Source organism: Ictalurus punctatus, chromosome 2 (genome assembly GCF_001660625.3).
Source record: "Ictalurus punctatus breed USDA103 chromosome 2, Coco_2.0, whole genome shotgun sequence".
NCBI lineage: Eukaryota > Metazoa > Chordata > Actinopteri > Siluriformes > Ictaluridae > Ictalurus > Ictalurus punctatus.
Window position 1 is genome coordinate 5864693 of NC_030417.2, and position 21286 is coordinate 5885978.

Here is a 21286-nt window from a genome sequence, read left to right on the forward strand (position 1 = left end):
TCGAATGAATTAGGCTCTAAATTGGCAAGTAATATAATTAAGCACTAATACAGATTATGCAGTACCTGAAGCTACACTATATGAGACACTATATAGCCATAGACTTTATCCTCTGTTGATATATGTCTCAAGAAAAAGGCAGAAAAGCTTTGGCTATGAGCTGTGCCGTTCTCTCAGTACGCAAAAGGACGGAATTTAATTGAGCTTGCGTCTTCACTTTCTCTTAACGAAGCATTTAAATGCAAGGCGGAAAAGTGTTGCGCTACCGTTAGAGTTATATAACTTAGGTTTTCTTTTTTTTTTTTTTTTTGTGCTGCACTTCACTCTAGTCACTTTTGTCCTTTCATATTCTGGAAATATTGTCCATTAGTGCGGAAGGTGGCGGGATTTCTGAGAAGCGTAGTGTGCGGCAGAGCATCAAGGAGAAATTCATGAACCGTGCTACATTTAAATAAACATATCAAACGAAAAGCTTTCTTCTTTGAAAGTCTAAAGAAAGGAAAGTTTTTCTTTCTCCGGTTGTTGGATGTGTGAAGTAAAATAAACCTCTGGTGACCGTTATATCAACAGCGTTCTGAACCTGCTGGTCCGTCAGGCCACTGTGCCTGAAAACTCATAGTCTGGATACGTAATTTGATTATCCTGGGCTAGACATTTGGTTATGCAGTTATTATGGTGACTACTAGGCCGGCGTGCTAGCACATGCTCCAACAATAGGGTTCAGCTGTGTCTCCTTTTGTTCTTCCTTAACCGTCCGGCACATTATGCATTTAACAGCTCTGTGCTTGGACTGGATAACGACTCGCTTGTGAGATGTTTTACATTCTAAAATGATTCAAAAGTTCAAAATGTATAAAATGTTAATGTGTGGCATTACATCAGCTCATTCAGACCAATGAGGCAATGAGGACCAATAAGTCCCCCCCACCCCCCCAAAATGTATTAAAGCCATTACCATCATAGACGACGACTTCTCTGCACATTATTCCCTTGTTCGAACCCTTATTCTTAAATGCTGCCCTCCGTTTAATATTAAATGCTTAAATTACCTCTCTTAACATCTGCAGTTTGTGTTTGTCCCCCCCCCACACTCATTCACACAGACGCTGGTGTCTACTGAAATTGAAATGAATACATCAACGAACGCTCTTACCAGCGTCACTGAGAAAACAACGTCCTTAAAGGATAGTTAAAGCTTCATGCATTTTGAATAGTTCTTAAACAGCTCCTCAAGTCCGCATTCATCTGAGTTGCATAACAGGCGCTTTCTTATTTAACTTCTACATCTAGTGAAAGTAAATGGTATAAGACGCACGTGACGAGTAGGACGCATCACATTTTTGGTATAAATGAATCAGATTGTCCAGGACACATTTATAAACACCCAAAGTGTTTAATTACTCTTATATCAGAGCAATTTAGCAAACAATTAGCATTTGTTTTTTTTTATTTATTAAAAGAAGGTACCTTTTCAATCAACTGAAAGTTACACTTAGTGTTTATTTGTTCAGCCTCAAAGACAAGAAAGAAGAACCACAAAAGGGGGGGGGGGGGGGGGGTCTCCTTATAGAACTTCTTTTATTCTGTCCACCATACAAGTCTGTAAATGAGCTGTTACTATAGAAACTATAAAAATCTCTCAACAAGTGCTTTAATATTCCTTTAGTATAGCTGTGATTTGCATCGCAGTCAGAATATGACTGACACTACATTATAAGGTTAATCCGAAACCAAATGGAGAATGGCAGTTTCACCCGGGGGGGGGGTTAGGATGGGGGTTGGGTATCGGTTTGTCCCATTCTTTTTAGTTGAGTTGTTTAAGCTTTCCTAATAAAAAAAAAATAAAGGTCCTCTGTCAAGGCCTGTCCTTACAGCAACACGGCTTTTTATGTCAACATCATAAATCCATGTCTTCATCAAAAGAGGGATGAACAGTATCCATATAAAAAAAATTCCTCCTCATCTACTCAGTGTATTTCTAAATCCCCCTTTTGAACCTTCTTTATTTCTTTTCAGTAAGTGCTTCCCTTATGCACATTAAGCAGGTAAAAATCAGCTCCTTTCTATTGAACCACAAGAGAATAAGAATGTTTCTCGAACGTGTTATACGTGACCGACATTTCATGGCCCATTAAAAACGGAACGATTAGCCATATAAAAAAACACAACACTGGTAACCAATGGCACTAAACAAAGCTTACAAAAATAGCAACGGTATACAAAACAAAAAACGATCAAAATAAAACCTTTGGTACCTGCATCATCGAGTTACGTACGCATCAAGCTGAAAAGTGGACGAGAAATTCCACACCAGTTACACGCAGTAACACAAACAAAATGGCTCAAAGTGAGAGTGCTGAAAACCTGAGGTGGCCTGAAGAGAACAGTAAAGGAAAGGAAGCTCCAGTAAGTCTCACTTGGAACGTAAAGCAAGTTTAAATGCAGATTCACACTAGGGCCAAAAATAGGAGTCAACAGGGACACGAGTGAAGTAATAATTCTACAGCAAGGATAACATCCTACAGTCCCTTTTAAATCTGATTCAATTTCCTGCTCTCGCTCTCACGGTGCACAGGAAGTCTTTCTGCAATGATTCTGCATATTGTATAGCTGCCTAGAGGACACATCAATCATGGACACCTTTATCTTTTTTTTTAATTATTATTATTTCACTCCCTTGGTTCAGAATCATCCCCAGCCTGCCAACTGCATGACCTGAAAGTACCTCTTTCTTGCTCGTATGTTCCTGAACACGAAGCGCTGAAAGTTATCACGTATAATGAATTGTGCGCGACCATGATGAGGCCAAGTTAAAGCCTCCAGATCAGTCGTTAACCCGCAGTTCCGTGTGCGTGTCCTGATTTTAAAATCAGCCTGCTGAGATTCGTGTTTTTATACTTCTTTCTGCACATGCTCCCGGCACTACGGAGCGCCTGGAAGGTGGCTGAGCACAGTAGGAAATTCACTCTCTGAAACCAAAGCATCCAAACTGCCCACTCACTTCCTCTGTGACTGAACAGTGGAGAAATAAAGGAATACACGAGTGGGCGGAAAATGGTAGGAGCTTTGTACATTTTCTCCTAATGTTTTAGTCATCGCTATTTCCCAACCAATAGTTCGTTCTCCACTATTAACCGGCGAGGGTGAAAGATAACTCATGCTTCCTATCCGATATGTGAAGCAAACCATTGCAACTTTTCAAACTGCTGATCAGCAGCATAACACGGTCTGAGCAAAGCGCTATCTGCCCTCTTCCACATACATGCACTCACAGATGTCCACGATTGGCTAGTGTCAATGTGATTGACAGGGGAGACAGAGTTACATCATTTCTTTTCCTCCCACCCAGAGCAGGCCAATTACATTCTCTTGGACTCCCAGAGATAAAGCGTATGTTGCATAACTTATGTATAGATACAATTCAATACAATAGTAGTTGAACTATTTCTCTTCCTCAAGCTGGATGGCTGGAGAAGCACTCCATCAACTGAGCAATTTTGACAAAATGGAATCAGTGTTTGTAGATCAAGCTCTAACGACAATTTAAATTAGCCTGCACACTCGAGTGTACATCATAATATGGCACAAGGATAAGCTTATATGCTGTCATATGATAGGAGTAGGAATTGGCCAATATTATATATTAGGAGAAAAAAAAAATATATATATATATATATATATATATATATATATATATATATATATATATATCTTAGTCAGGCCGTCACCTCAACAATTTATTTTGGATAGGCTTTCAAATAAACAGTTCTCAATTACACAGTGTGATTCTCTATAGTCTTGCAATCGTATTAAAGCACATAATAGTTCTGCATAGATGCATTCATGAGAGATGTCTACATATATTATTACCATAATCCTTAGTATATGTGCATGCATAAATTTGCGTGCGTTATATAATTATGAGTTATCAAGGATTACCTCTAGTGCAGCCTAATTATGTATATAAAAATCCAACTTACTAACAATCTTCAGCAGGAGTTATAATCATTTATGAATATGGGCTCCATAGAACAAGTAACAGAAATGAGCTTATTTGCTGTCCAGTCTGGCCTGCATAGTTAGAGAGTTATTCGATGGATAAATTTAAGTTACAGTTAAATTTTCCACTCCACTAAACGTAATGATAAATAATAATCTTCCCACAAAAAATGATCAGATGATGGATTTTAAAGCAGTAAAGGTTGTCTGCACGTGTTTGTGAATGTGAAGCAAAGAACTGGTCGTACTTCAACTCGGGGAAGAGGCCAAACGGTTGGCTTCGAATCACACTTCATCTGCCAAAAAGCAATTCCTAGAGGAGTTAAAATTCAGACCAATGCATATTAGAAATATCAGATGTGCTGTTAGAGTCACTCCTCCTCTTTCACTCCCTCATCTTCTCATAACCCTGGGTCTCTCCTTCCCTCAGACGCAGCCTCTTCTCTCCTTTAACTACCCTTCCGAGTCCCATTTCCTCATATCTTTTCACACAGGGTGTGATTTCTGCTCCTTAAAGCCATTCTTTAAAAAGTAAAAGAGAAAGGAGTAAGAACACGGAGAAAACCCGGACCGATCGACGGGTCACGTTCGGTGGGCCGCGTGATGTAATTCCATAACTTGGGGAAACCTGGAAAGCATAACGCGGTCTCGTGAAGTATTAGAAGTGCGACGTAGGTCTCGTGTTACAAGCATGAACGCATTTTTGTGGTATTCGGATCATGTAGTTAATTATTAGCATCGAAACAACCAGACATGGAATGCTTAAAAAGACTTGATTATAGCCCTTTAAAATGAAAGGGAGTGTGACTGAGAGAAGGATTGCGTGACTGAAGGCTTCTACTGCTTTATGACTTCTTCATTCAGGAATAAAAAGGAGAGGCGCAGCATCGCAGAGACCGTTTGCTGATTTCAGGGTGTATCACGACTGGCACCAGCTGTCTGTAAGACGACGTAAAGCAGCAGCACGGACTAAACTGAATTAATTACAGCGAAGCCCAGGGAACGAGTCATCTGTCAGTAAAGGATAAAGAAAGATGCATACACGGGGGAAGGAAAAAAACATTAGATAGCAGGATGTGAAACAGATAGAGTGGGGAGGGGGCAAAAGAGAGAAATGGAAGTATAAAATCAAAGAGAGAGGGAGGGAGGGAGGGAGATCAGAGCAGAGGGCCTCAGGCTAGTGAGTCGTGCTGAATGTGTTTACTGCGGGATCATGAACAGACAAACAACAAAACACCACTGGTATAAATAAAAAAAGGAGTCTAATTATAGACACAAAACACAAAGGAAATGGAGCTAGCGTGTCATCGGGCTCTTCAAACCGAGCGGAGTTTATATGAAACACGTTGTAAAAAGCTACATGTCTATAAAGCAGCAGTTTAAAGCACAGACGCACGATCACGAATTTAAATGGAGTGTAACCATACACAAAATACTAATTATAGCAGAGAATAAGTATTGCCTTCATGCGCGTTAGCGTTACCAGCCTGAACTTATTAATTTCTAATAACAGCACATCTCGAAGCATTCTACTCATCCGATACAACAGCAACGCGCCAACAATCACAATTCTTTAAAATTGATCAAACAAGTCGAACTCTACATCGACGGCGTTGACAGGGAAGCCTCCGGGACCAACAAACTGACCCTTTCGTCTTACTAATTTGTACGGCAGAAATATCCTTAATATATACACAGTTGTGCTCATAAATTTACAGACCCCTTGCAGAATCTGGAATTTAAAAAAAAAAAAAAAAAGAAAAGAAAAAGAAATAAGCAGGATTATTAAAATTGCATTTTGTTTGTTTTTTTATTTAGTAATGCCCCGAACAAGCCGTTTCACATATTTACATATAGTCCATAAGTCACAATAATAACTGAATTTACACAAATGTTATATATTTATTTATTTTAAACCACCACATCATTCCTGCCTACACCTAACATAATCCTAACCTTGCTAACGAAACATAAAGAAAGTCTACAACATAATTACAGGATTGCTTAAATGTCCCCACGGCATCAGATTTCCCAGGTCTCCCATAAACGTGGACACACTTAGTCTCTACAAATGAAGCAAAAAAAAAAAAAAAGAGTACACAAGACACTTCCTCATTCCACTGCCACGAACGGCATTCAGAGAGCTGAATAAGGATCAGTGTTTTCTCAGCTCCGTCTCGGCCTTTCCTACCGCCAACAGCATTCAGATCAGACAGAAACCTGAGAGACTCCAAATCCGTCTTAGTAGAAGTGACCTACTGTATCGGTTCTTCTCAGAGCTTAGGAAAGCCAAAATGAAATCACACACGACAGACTGCGATCTTATCTTATCGTTTCTCTTTAACACATCCTGAAGTGTTTAATTCCTATTATACCACAGTGATTTGCCAAGGATGACCAGTTTTCATTTATTGATGAATGATGGAGAGCAAAAAACTCCATCCTGAGGACTTTCATGTGGTGGAAAACCCACTGACTGACACTGGAGACTCTTCTAAACTACTATACATAACAAATAAATATATAAAAAAATGTTATTATTTGTAGGGCATCTCCCATTCAATGAAAGAATAACATTTTATACAAAAATCATCTATGTTGCAGACGGAACCACAGTCAGAGCCGTGCCGTTACAGAAAATTAATCAGACCTTCTGATTTCAGAACTGTTGTTGCAATCTATCTAGAAGCTTCCTGAAGCAAGGTTACAAGAGGTCACCACGCCTGTCTCTCATATCAGCGGGAATGTGGAGGCTGACTGTCATTCTGTCATTACTCCTGTAACCTCGCAAACTGATTTATTATTTTTTTTCCAGGCACTGAGGTTGACAGCCGTCATCCATCCATGATTTCCGGAGACTCGAAAAGTGACATAGTGCAGACAGAAGGTGCGGTTAGACACATCTGAGCTGGGGATTGAGCTGTTTGCATTATATTCCTTCTCTTTCACTCATGATCCTCTGAGGCTATGCAGACACACACACCCCTTCCAACTTTATAGAGGGATTTCTATACTGCACAGAAATGCATTTCAAATCAAATATCATGTGCTGTATCCAACATGAGGTAGCATCCATGATGACCACACTGGGATCGTAACCTTCGAATTTATGGTTTTGTCTGCTGTACAGTTTATACGACTAATATCAGCACTGACCTGCTACTCCTCCTGACATGAGCATGAATACTATTCCGTATCACACACAGTCACATACTACCCAAATAATACAACAGAATAAAATCGAGAAGAGGGAAATCTGGAAATGGTATGATTTATGGTATTTTCCAGCATTTATTTATTTATTTTAAGTACAGTCTATAGACAGTAAAAAGTTCCTTACTCAGAAAATCATGTCTATTTTAAAACACACTGCTGTAGGGAGTCATGAATATTTATATTCAACAGTCATGAATATTCATAAGAAGACTCCCCAAATACCCTTTAAAATTACAGCTGTGGTAAGATCATGAACCTTTATGAGGTAAAGTCGAAGAGCCAATTTTATCAGCATCATACTCAAGTACAGGACCTCAGGGTAAAGAGATCATACTCCACCTTAATGTTATCTTGATCCAGTTTGTGAACCGTTTAGAGTTTTCTATATATCTATCTGTATAAATATGACCTAAAAACATCACCAGTGTTGATCATAGTGACACTAGAAAATTGTTGCTGTCTGTGAGCTCATGTATGAGGAAGAGGACAGATAGCACATGTGAAGTGTGTTACACTGGCCTACGGGCAGCGGTTTGAAAAGATTCAGCTGGCTTGTGACTTGGAGGAAGAACATGACAGGCTTCACCCTCCCCAGATGATATAGCACATATGATACAACAGAGCTGGCTGATGGGTGTGAACTGGTAGGTGAAATATGGCAACAGTTCATTTATCTACAATTTTTTGATAGGCAATAAAACAAAACTACAGTTTTCATATGTAACTTTAAAAAGGGGGATTTAACTTTGACATAACCAGGAAGTGCTATTTGCACTTCCTTTTCTGCAGTCACATGGCATGGTGAAGGTCATCTTCGGAGGGCTCCAAAATATGATACTTTTTTCAATAATTTAGAAAAAAAAAAATGTAAACAGTATTTGAGATAAAGTTAACATTTATTTTTTGTCATTTAAACACGTTTATATATTTTTGAGTACTCTGTTAAATGGTAAAATGTAATTGTTGTCATATGGCAACTAAATGCAATAACTGAACTGTGGTATGTACGATCAGGATTTGAAAATTTTACACCAAAAGTAAGAAAAACGGTTGTAATTTTTAAACATTTTGCATTTGCAACTTATTTTCTAAATTTGATGTTTTATATACGAGAAAGAATTAAGAATTCAAGAGAATGGATTAAAACATGTTTGGAGCTAATTCTCAGAGTAACGCTACGCTCCAGCGTTTGTGAACTCTTTCAGTGTAATTGTATGTGCTCTTCTTACATGAGGACACCATGCAAGTCATCCATCTCTGTCTTTGTCTTTCTCTCACCTGGGAGGGGGCGCTGGAGGACAAACCCCCGCTGAGCTCTCCGATGCGTGCGGCCGCTGTAGGGTTCGAGGAGCTGATGAGCACGGGCCCGCTGATCTCCATGGAGTGGCGCTGCGGCGGTGGGGCCAGGCACGGTTTATGGGACATGGTCAGTGAGGTGAACGAGTGGCGCTTCTTGCTGTTCTTTTTCTCCCCTGCCGCTTTTTGTGAGCCGTTGGCTTGGGGGCCTGAGGAGGAGGAGGAAGAGGAAGAGGAGGAGGAAGTACCCTCGGCAGAGTCGTCTGGCACCTTGTCGAGCTCGATGAGCTGCCGTGCAGCCGAGTTAAACTGGGTGACAGAGCAAAGACAGATATTCAGAAAGTTAGAGAGCAATTTACACAAGTATTACTTTGTGTGAAGCCTATTGTCGTCATGAAGACGATAGCAGATAAAAAGGACGACAGGATCAGAAGACGAAGAAAAAGCAGGGGAGTGGGTGGAAAAAGAGACTCAGCCACATATTACTGTCACTCAGGAGCGGCTCCGCTCGACGCACACGAAGAGATGAGATCGTAGGAAGCATGGGAAAAGGGAATCAAAGGAAAGCATAAAAAGCCTTAGCTTGTGACAGAACCTTGTTACTACCGCTCACACACACACACAAAAAAAACCCAACACTGGAGTGGCAAACTCGACACCGCCGCATAAAAGCAGCCAATCACAAGTGGAACTGTGCACCTATATTGAGTTCACCTGCATGTCCTGGAGCACATACATACTCATTACGCTAACTGAGTCAAGCTTATACATGCACAGGCACTACAAGTCAAAGTTGATGTTTGCCACAGACTATTTTCTCCTCACCAAATACCCATGTATAACCCTGTATTATAATAGAAGTTTAAAGGGTGGAAATCAGCCAAGGCCTATTGATATACAAAAGTGGATTAGAAATTGGTTATATTAGATAGAATTTTCTATACATCTGCATAAATATGGCCTAAAACATAATTAGATTTTCACAGAAGTCCTAAAAGATGATAAAAAGAACCCAGTTAAAACAAATGCAACAAAAATTTTATACTTGGTCATGTATTTATTGATGAAAATTACCCAGTATTAAATATCTGTGAGTGGCGAAAGTATGTGAACCTCTAGGATTAGCAGTTTGAAGGTGTAATTAGAGACAGGAGATTTCAATCAATGGGATGACAATCAGGTGTGAGGGGGTACCCCGTTTTCTTAAAGGAACAGGGATTTATCAGAGTCTGATCTTCACAACGCATATTTGAGAGAGTGTATGGTGGCAAATTCAAGACCATTGTTACCGTCCCCAGGAGTGATCAACCAACAAAAATCACTACAAGAGCAAGACATGTAATAGTCCACAAGGTCACAAAGGAGCCAGGGTAACATCTAAGCAACTAAAGGCCTCTATCACATTGGCTAATGTTAATGTTCCTGAGAAGAACACTGAACAACAATGGTGTTCTCCAAACAGAACATTGCTGCCCATCTGAAGTTTACTAAAAGATCACGTGGACAAGCCAGAAGGCTGTTGGAAAAATGTTTTGTGGACGGATGAGACCAAAATAGAATTTTTGGTTTAAATGAGAAGCGTTATGTTTGGAGAAAGGAAAACACTGCATTACAGCATAAGAACCTTATCCCATCTGTGAAACATGGTGGTGGTAGTATCATAGTTTGGGGCTGTTTTGCTGCATCTGGAGCAGGACGACTCGCCATCATTGATGGAACAATGAATTCTGAATTATACCAGCGAATTCTACAGGAAAATGTCAGGACATCTGTCTGTGAACAGAATCTCAAGAGAAAGTGGGACATGCAGCAAGAAAACAGCCCTAAACACACGAGTCATTCTACCAAAAACGGTTAAAGAAGAATAAAGTTAATGTTTTGGAACGGCCAAGTCAAAGTCCTGACCTTAATCCAATAGAAATGTTGTTGAAGAACCTGAAGCAAGCAGTTCATGTGAGGAAACCCACCAACATCCCAGAGTTGAAGCTGTTCTGTACTGAGGAACGGGCTAAAATTCCTCCAAGCCGATGTGCAGGACTGATCAACACTTACCAAAAACGTTTATCTGCAGTTATTGCTGCACAAGGGGGTCACACCAGATAATGAAAACAACAGTTCACATACTGTTGCCACTCACAGATATGAAATATTGGATCATTTTCATCAATAAATAAACAACCAAGTATAATATATTTATCTCATTTGTTTAATTGGGTTCTCTTCATCTACGTTTAGGACTACGTGTGAAAATCTGATGTTTTAGGTCATATTTATGCAGATTATATAGAAAATTCTAAAGGGTTCACAAACTTTCAAGCACCACTGCACAACCCCTGGCAAAAATAATGGAATCACTACACTCGTGGGATGCTCACCCAGCTTTTGCTTTTTTTTTTTTTTTTTTACTTCGTAGCAAATACACAAAATTACAGATATGACAAACAATATTTGTGTAATAGCTGAATATTCTGGCTTTCTGAAACATACCTCAAACAAATTAAATTAAATTGTTTTAATTAAGGACATATTTTTTTTCCAGAATATGGAAAAATATGGTAATGTTGAGGAAACAATTATGGAATAATCAACAAAAAAACAACAACAATTAGTACTTTGTTGTTCCTCCTATGGCTTTTATGACGGCCTGGATCCTTCGATTCTTCTTGTTTTTCATCACTAATCACAAACAATATTCTCCATCATGCCGGTTCCAACGTTCTCGAAAACAGTTCAGCGTTCAACAGATCAGCGTTGCAGGATCGCGCCTCGTCATGGACCAATTTTTTTAATTTCCACCATAAATTTTCAGTCAGATTGAGATCCAGACTGTTTGCTGGCCAGGTCATTGAGTAAATATGCCTTTCCTGAAGAAAAGCTTTAACACTCTCTGCTGTGTGGAAAGATGCATTATCAACCTGAAAAATGACCTCATCACCATCAAACCTATATTCTATCAATGAAATGAGAAGTGTCCAAAATGTAAGTGTACACCTGTGTAATGATTGTTGAGGTCCCCCCCTAGTCCTTTACCTGACATGAAACCCCAGATCATAAATGAGTAGGGAAATGTCATAGTTTTCTTCAGGCAGTCGTCTATATGTTTCATTACACAGCACCGGACTAAAGTTCCAGCATCATCATCGTGGCCAATGCAGTTTCGTGATTAATCACTGAATATCACTTTCATCCATACTCCATGATTGCTTCTCTTCAGCCCACTGTAACCTTGTTTTCTTCTGTTTAGGTGTTTGTGCTGGTTTTCATTTGGCTCTCCTGTATGTAAATCCCATTTCATTCAGCCGACGTCTTCCAGTTCTGTCACAAACATTGACTCCTGTTTCCACACTTTTGTTTTTCCATTTGTTTTGTTGTGCGTCTTCTATTTTCAAGCCGCTTTGACATCTTACTTGGTCGACCCGTATGTTTTCCTTTTTATAACTTTCCCATTTTGTTTACACTAAATTTTAGACACAGCTGACTGGGAACAACCGACATCTTTTGCCTTTCCATTGTTTCAACTTCTTGTTAGGCTTATATTTCCTTTCAAAAAGTCCAAGGTTAAGGTCTGTAAGCACTCTCTTTTAACTGCAGACTAATTTGCATTTTTAGATTTGTGCTGGTATTTGTTTTAGAAATGCAAATTACAAAATGATTCCATATTTTTTTCCTCTACTTGATGTGGAAAAAAATATGCCATTAATTAAAATCATTTCATTTTGTTTGAAGTACGTTTCACGAGGCCAGAATGTGCAGCTATTAAACAAAAATTGTTTTGTGTCAGATCTATTTGTTTATTTGCTACGAAATTTAAAAAAAAAAAAAAAAAGCCAGTGAAACGAGTGTGGTGATTTCATAATTTATAAAGATATACAGAACAGATAATTGTAGCGGACCACAGGAACAGCACGAGTGCCAGGAACAGCATGAGTGCCAACCCCCACCCGCACCCCTTTTGTCACTCTTTTTCATACAGCTGTGTGCGTGTCTCTTCTCTCGTCAGCCGAGTCTGATATTACACGCACAAAGGCGCTCACTTGTTTTTGGAAACAAGCCGGCATAGTGAAAATAGCGACGGCTTTTGTAATCCTTGTCCCTCCGCCCCCTCTCTTCCCCCACTCCCTTTATTTCTCAATTTGCATGCGAGTGGCACTGCTGAAGACCTGCGTGTGTGACAGCAGCTATTTTGGACTGTTTTGAAGCTTATTTTAGGGCTCGGGTTAGTGACAGAGAGACACACACTAGACAGAATGAAGTTGTGAGTGTTGGGAGAAGAGAGTAACTACGCTGTTGAAAGAGTGAGTGAACAAGTGAGTGAATGAAGGACTGGTCAAGTGGTTGAATGAGTGCACAAGTGACTGAGGGACTGCTTGAGTAACTGACTGCCCGACTAACTAAACACCTGACTGAGTGAGTCTGAGTGAATTAATGGGTGAGTAACTGACTGCCTGGGTAACTGACTGGCTGACTGAGCGAGTAACTGACTGAATGCCTAACTGCCTGTCTGAATGACTGAGTGCTTGAGTGAGTGAGTAACTGACTGCCCGAGTGAGTGAGTGAGCAACTAAGTGACTGCCTGAGTGACTGATGCATTGACCGAGTGCTTGGCTGCGTCACTGACTGCGTGACTGACTGAGCACAATCTTCCGTGCACGGAAGGATGACTGGGAAGATGGAAGGGCAACTGGTAAGATGTACATATCAGAACATCAATCAATGATGTTTTGAGGGTAGGAGCGTAGCGTGTGTAGGATGTGAATGTGTATGAAGAACTGAGTGACGATATGAAAGACTGTCTGCGCACGTGAGGAATGGGGAGCGGTGAGGTTATGCCTCGACTCCCCCAACAGCCTCACCAGCTGTTCTATTCAAACCCATGAGACATACATCGTGTCAGTTATTAGCAAAGTGACTGCTGTTTTGCCACAGAAGGTTGTCACGCAGCTCTATTCAATTTAGAGCTGTGCCATTCAGGAGCTTCACTGACAGCATGTCAGACAGTTTATAAAAAAAAAAAATAAAAAAATAAAATAAAAAAAAAAAGAGCGCTGAGTAATTGAGCATGCTGGCTGTTATTGGAGCTGATGGAGATGTGCTTCTCAATGCTTGGTGGCTTTTCAATGAGTCAGATATACCGTCATGGATGTGTCTACTGAAACCTCAAATGAAAGATGATTATAGCAGCATGTCCAAGAAACAAGTGCTCAATTTCCTTGTACATTTTTTTTTTATTACAAGTCAATACCAAACCACACTAGTTTCCCCAATCACACAGCTATCAACTAGGAAGTTCGCAAACGTGAACACGTGCCTCCACGGCATCTTTTCAAACACGGAAGGAAAAGCACCTTCTTCCATAATACACAAGGTTACAGATACCCAACATAGACCAGTGTCAACAGTGCCAATCCTCTCACCAAGAAAGCAGAGCCAATCATGCCCTCTGGTACTCACGGTCATGGATGGCTGTGGGAACCTCTTTACTGTTGTTCTACTCGGGAACCCAATTAAAATAAATACTCTGTTATTTATATGCTGATCCCCCTTGTGTTAATCGTATGCTACTGTATGTTAGGTCATAGGTTGGGGGTCGCACAAGACCCCATTTACCATCCATTTCTTGCAGTTCTATTCAGATAAACCTTATTTATGGATTATTTTTAAATAATAATGAAAACCAAACAAAAGGGAAACCCTATACTGTAAGGGTGCCTCGAAAGGGACACGTCTACGATGTGAACACGACGTGTATAAATTGACAAATCTGGCAATGCTTTCTTAACTGAAACATTGCAATCCACCAGAATGTACCTTACCTCAACGTAGGATATGGGGAAGATGCCGATTTTATCTCCCAGCATTCCCTCAGCCCAGTTCTGGTCCACTCGTCGAATAACTGTCAGAATGTCATCCTGCAAAGCAGATAAATGAGACAATACACACAGAAACCATCAGTTATACAGCTAGTGCCAGCAAAAAACAGCACTTAACTCTCAAAAAGAGTGTATTAATTCAAGTTAATTTAAATAGGTTAACTGTATTGGCCATCACACAAACCAATCAGTGTTTACTCTTGACCAGTGGTCACCAACCCTGATCCTGGAGATCTACCTTCCTGCAGGTTTCATCTCCAACCCAAATCTCAGTCAGACACCACAGTCAAGAACTTGTTAAGGCAATCATTAGAGGGTCAGGTGGGCACGAATATGGTTGCAGCTAAAGTATTCAGGAAGGTAGATCTCCAGGAACAGTTTTGGTGACCACTGCTCTAGACTCTATATAATTTGTCGGATTCCTGTCTTTTAGTGAGAAAAGCTAAGATAGCCAACATAAACGCAACTAATTCTTTGCAGACTAAAGACCACATACCTGCAGACCACCTACAGCAGACATAGATTAGGACTGACCAATATCAGTTGCCATGTGAACATCGACACCGCATGTTCTGTACGTGTAATGGTTGTACAGCAATGCTGTAGTCAAATTGGTCAGTAATGTTATGCTAGAACGTTTTCCTGTATTGTAGGACATAAAAACTAGCATCATCAAAAGTATGCTAAAAGAGAAAGTATGTAAGGATCCACGTAAAACTTTAGTTTACCTGAACTTCATCCAATTTAATGAGCTTATGATTAATGTCTGATGCATGCAAACTATTGAAGGATGTGTACTTGTTAGCTAGTTCTTTAAATCTTACTGTAAAAGTTTTCTTTCAAGAGTTTCAAGTGAATGTAAGAAAGCATGGTATTGGCATGTGCTGCCTGGGAAAAAATTTAAAATCAGCATCGTATCACCCATTGGTCCGATTTGCTCAAGCCACTGAAAAACCCATACGAGTCCATACAGGATTTCGCTGGGGATTTTTGTGATCTTTGCAGCCAAAAATTCTCGATTTTGTTGCGGCTTTTTTCAGAATGTGCAATGAATCGGCAAAAATGCGATTGCACGGTCTTTCATAGTGATGTTTGTTGGTAAATGAGACCTTTAAGCTGTTCTCATGTTCGACGCACGTGAATCGAAGAGGGCTTTGGCTGAATGCACGTTGTGATGACGTCACATGATGTGTCTTGACCCAAATCTGTAGAAAATCCGCAGTTTTTTTTAATTGTAAGCTCCTCCAAATATTGCGGAGTTTGCTCAATTCTGCGATCGCAAACTCGCAAAATCCTGGAAGGACTGCCATACCGGTCGACCACAAACCAAACTTCCACGAGTCCCTCCATACTGACAAATACCACATCATTACGAGAAAACAATTCACTTCTGAATTTATGAATATCAAAAAATAAATAAATAAATAAATTGTAAAAATGAGCTGTTTATGTTAAATCTTTGCAAAACCTGTGTAACTACAATGTAGCGCAAGTTCCTCACCTTTGAGAAGGGAAGGCAGTCCTTGTCAGCCTCCTTGTCCTTCAGCTCAAAGTCGTACAGGGCCTTGCACTGTGGCGGCGGCTGTGGGAGTGGCTTGATCACCTGCACGAAGCTGGCCGGGAAGAAGCCGTGAACTCCGCCCACTTCGCCGTGGTACCAGTTCTCGTCCACCTGCCGGCGCAGGATGATGATGTCGCCCTTGCTGAACTTGAGGTCGCCGGGTTCCTTGCCATCGTAGTTGTACAAGGCCTTGGCGCAGGGAAGCTGGGGGACTCCCTGCAACGGGAAGGAGTCTGGGTTTAGTCCAATTTGTCCAGAATTTTAAACAACAGTACTCAAAGGCGCATTTATTCCTAAAATGTGCTGAATGGGAAAAAACAGAGAGGAGATGTAGGAGTGCGTGTGTGTAAAACACTGACGGCTTCTATGCTCCTATTATACACTCTTTACTGAAGGTTTCTTAAACGCTAACAAAGGACCATTAACTGCAATCTATACAGGCAATGACTCTCAGGATTCACGCAAATAGCAGTGGGATAAATCTCTGCCTTGCTCCAAAAGACACACACACACACACACACACACACACACACACACACACACGATGCCAGCGCTGATTTGTCTGACTGACTGCTTGCATTGCCTTGCATCTCAGCCCCATCTGTGTTGCTTCACTCACTGACAAGCCCCTTGTCCAACAGTCCCAGAATGCTCTGGGGTTTGCCCAAGGATCCACAATACCGCGAGCCGAGCCCCATTTATCAGTGTGTGAAGAGCTTTGTGGTGCTGGCCCAGTCATCTGGAACCAGTCAAAGCTCCATTCAGCAGTGACAATGATCCACAGGCAGGGGGAAGGGAGCTCGAGTGCTTCCCCCACCACAAACTTCCTCTACTCGGCTTCAAACACAGAGCAGAATCCTAAACAACACAGCACACAGTCTCTATGCTTAAAAAAAAAAATAAAGTAAGTGGGGGTTGGCACGACTGTACTGTTTACAACTAATGACCCCCAGAAGTGCACACGGGAGAATCAGCACACCCTCGCTGCCATTAACGTTCTACACAACGGAGAAAAAGGACAAGCATTCACTCTAACGTTCTGCAAATTTTAAACAGATTTCCCTGAATGTTGGCAAACGCAAAATGTTTCACGATCATCCCAGCAGTCCTATCTCAAACTAGCCAGGGAGAAACAGATGATGTGTCTGGGCTGTCAATTTTTTCCCCATTTTTTTCCCCATTTAGTATCGCCTTGAGTGCAAGACTCAGCTGCTGATATGCCAATCATTAGCATTTTCCTTCATATCCATCAAACCGGTGGGGGTGGGGGGGGGGGGGGGGGGGGTGTTCTTCCCATTGGATTTCTGCTAAACATTGTTTTTTCTTATGAAAAGCGTGTTACTCATTTCCACACATCATCTAAACTACGGATTATAAGGACATTTCCTGGCTGTTGTTAACCCATATAAATGATATTAATGCCAGTCTGTATTAATCAACTCCTTATACATTCGGGTTCGGTTACACGAGTTACAATTCTGAGCTATTTAACAATCTTAGCTATGTTGACTTATGCGTGGTATTAAATACAGGGTTTCCAGACATCCAAAACATATGACTGGATGTGCACACTGGAGCATTCACTTGCCTGCTGAGCCAGCTAATAAATATAAATAGATTTTGAAAACCATGTCTGTCCAGGATTTTATCAAGCATTGGACCTCTTTCTTCAAGCTGGATGCGAACATCCCTTTCTCTCCACTGTCAATCACAACGACACCAGCCAATCATGGCCATCCGTGAGCTCATTTACGAGGAAGAGGATGTACATCGCTTTCCTCCGCGTGTGTTCCATAGCCCTGTGATGCAGCATGAGCAGCAGTTTGAGAGGATGTACTTGGCTGGCTTCACGTGTTTCAGAGGAAGATATTAACTTTTTTTTATTATTTTTTTATTTTACATTGATGGCACTTGGCAGATGCCCTTTTCCAAAGCAGCTTACATTTATCTTATTTATACAACTGAGCAGTTGAGGGTTAAGGGCCTTGCTTCAGGTTAATAAATATACCCAATATCCACCTGAGATTTAATACACATTCCAATTGTGTGCGCACAGCATTGTTGTTTTTTTGAGGAATTTACAGCCTCAATGGTACAAGATCTTTGATAACAAACCCAAAGCTCACGGTCCAGTGCCCATGTTAACTCCCTCTGTACTTCTGCCCCCCCCCACCTCCCCCCTCCTCCATGTTCCTCGTTCTTTTCCTTCCCCACTATGGGCCTCTCACAGAACCAGCTGTCAGCACATTTACAGACCAAGCCACTTCTGCCAGGAAGAAGGAAGACGGGGAACCATCTCATGAAAGAATGAAGCCGGGGTGGTCTTTCTGTGCATGGGTTTTTTTTTTTTGTTGTTTTTTTGGTTTGAGTGTCAGGTGTACCATAGTAGGGGAATATTAGCACAGGAAGAGCATAAAAGGATACCTTTCTGTGAGCACACGTTTCTTGAATCCTTTAATTCCCACGTAAGAAATCACGCGCGATTCTTATGCGTTTCTGATCTTTACGTACCGTATGAACTCGAGATGCGTTCCGTATACTCCGGTTATGAACTCAACCAACTCACTGACCCATACTCGGTCACTTAACCATAATGGACACTGTGTGTTATTGTAAGCAAATCCTGCCTTGCATCATACGTTTAAAAAAAAAAAAAAAAAAGTAATAAAATTTTAAAAGATGTAAATAAAAAGGCGATGCGTAACTCCATTTTCTGCCCCCAAACACAAACAGTTCTGTCTGAGCTCGGGCGTTTCTGTCTGCTCTCCGTCTTTCAGCACCTGTCCTTGTCTGGGCTGTGGCTGTAAAATACAAAAAAGTAAAAAAAAAAAAAAAAAAAAAAAAAAAACAAACACGAGAGAACAGATAAGGCGCTCGAACTGGCACGGAGTTTTGTCTTACTAACCGCACATTAATCCTGATCTCTGCTGAATTCTCGAATCTGATTGGTCAGGTGTTGGTTCATTTTCTATTACAGCACTGCTGTGGAATAAAACACTTCTGGACATGTGATTACAGGAAAATAATCAACTTGAGGTCTGATTCTCATCACCGGCGCTCAGTGTTGAGTACTTTCCTACAACAGCACTACTTCTTTGTAGTCTCATTCTTTGCGAAACAAGAGCCTGTATTAGGCTCCAGATCACGGCATCAAGTTCCTCGCTCGTCCTACGTCAAGTTGTGCGTTCCATCGCGGTCCTGAGAGACTCTGGTGCCGTTTTGCGGTCGCCTCGGGCCACTACAGACTCGCAGGGTGCTGGCTAATCCGTCAGCTCGAATCTGTCTTGATGGCTAATGCAATTAGTGCTTGGAGCTGTCTAAGGTGTGGCAGGAAGCACAGAGCATAACACGTGTCAAGATGATGTCAACAGCCAGCGAGAGAGAGCAGACAGACTCACTCACTCACTCAGACACTGAGGACTACTAAATCCTGAGCAGCTCATTCGCAATTTCTATTTCAGCTCACAGCACCAGCCGAAAATAAACTCCGCATATTAACTGACGACGTTCGGACAGTTGATTTGTTACAGCTTGTCCAACGTACATCTGGCGCAGATCTTTCTTCTGCACGTATACTTCCGCTTAGTCTGAGCTGATGATAGTTATCATATGTTATTCCGAATATAGAGCGGAAAGCGTTTATTCCAGAGGCAGTACAAATCCGTTCTGTGACATGTTTGTCTATAATGATACGTTTCCCAGACCGACGCCTGGAACTCGTTATAATCTCATCAAGTTCTTCCAACAGGTATATAATCTCCAGCTTTTGTAACATGAACGCAGCTGAGCACCTTCTGGACTTGTTGCATCACCAGACTTGTCATGGGATTTATCTTCACAGCAAATGTCAAGCTCTGCTTTTTGTTTTCTAAAAATGTTCTCCACAGGATGCACTTCTGCTTCTACTTCTTTTCTCACAAGCACACGCCTAAAACACACATCCACACGTCACACTGCGCTCGGCCGGCACGCGAGTCTGAACTGCTGAAGGGTGCAAGTCATGTGACCATGATGAGTAGGCGTGAGCATTACTGATTTATTCCCCTGCTGATGATTTTCCAATTCAAAAGATACAAATAAAATAAATAATCGTGACACGATTGCATAACTACCACTTCAGTTAAAAAAAAACAAAACAAAAAAAAAAACACCCAAACATTTCATTTCTAACCATCATAACCATTAATATTAATTGCAAAGTGTTAGATTTGGCCTGTTTAATCTTTATTTAACCATTAAAACCATTACCGGTCCTTAATGATATCCACTAGACATAACAGAAGGCAACAAATTACCAGTAGAGACCTACAGGTACTGTTACAATTCCCATTACAAATTCTATAAGGGTTTCTATTGGGGTTTCCAACGAAAGCAATGACTCTCGTTCTTCTTATTAACTAGTCTGTATTAATCCATTTAACAAACGGCTGATCCTATATTATTATATTACGTCAGGTACCACTTTTCAGCATCTTCAATTAGTTTCTGGATAAAAAGAAAAATACGTTCGTGAGGTGTCCACCCGAGCGTCTAACTTTTGACCATCTTCAATCACGTTATTACACCTCAAAAGAAGTATAACGTGACGATTTATCACGTGAATGATCGAGCAGTCATCTAGATCACTATATTCCCAGGTCCTAATAAAAGGTCACGTGATCACGGAACGTTTTGTCAGCAGGTAAATGCTGCACGCTGGGGTTTGTTTTCACAGGCAGTAAAGAGAAGCAATGTTTTCACAGGCAACCCTTTGTTCGAAATCTCTGCAGTCCATCGGTGTTTATTAGGTGCCGTTATTGAGGGTGTGGAGAGGAAACTAGACAGGGGATTGTCTTAATCCTTCACTCTTCCAGCCCTCAAGGGTTTCCAGTCAGAGATTACCACTGTGCATGCACACACACACACAGAGCGAAGAACTGTGTGTGGAGGAGGCAATTCCCCCAAACACATTTCACAAACACACTTGACGTTTTGTTTACTGATCCCTGCCCCAAGCTGGGGGGGTTGCCTGCTCATGACACGGCACTATGTTGAGCAGGAGGTTCGAGGGTGGCCATCTTGTTCTGATTACGACCCTATTAGCTGAAATGGGCTCCTAATGGGCTTGCTTGCAGCTGGTGGGGAGTACAGCCGTCCCATATCTCACACCTCAGTCCCATCTGGTCATGCACCACCTCCTCCACACCGCCACCTTTTCCCCCGGAGCAATTAGTCTGAAATGGGCCCCTCTACACATGCGCTACCTCGCTTTATCGGTTCCCATAAGCACTCTTGTGAGATGCAGTTGACTAACCGGTATGAAATATAGGCTATTAGACAGGCTGGTCGTAAAGTCGAGAGCTGG

The 21286-nt window shown here is 41.2% G+C and overlaps 1 protein-coding gene across 1 annotated transcript in view; it reads right to left on the reverse strand.

Moving 5' to 3' along the window:
* sh3rf1 (SH3 domain containing ring finger 1) overlaps positions 1-21286 on the reverse strand; it is a 51320-nt gene that overhangs the window by 10925 nt on the left and 19109 nt on the right. The window contains exons 3-5 of the mRNA XM_017456790.3: positions 15883-16158; positions 14325-14420; positions 8494-8820 (exon numbers count right to left, since the gene is read on the reverse strand). Of these exons, the coding sequence (XP_017312279.1) occupies positions 8494-8820; positions 14325-14420; positions 15883-16158 (699 nt within the window). The remainder of the gene's footprint in view (positions 1-8493; positions 8821-14324; positions 14421-15882; positions 16159-21286) is intronic.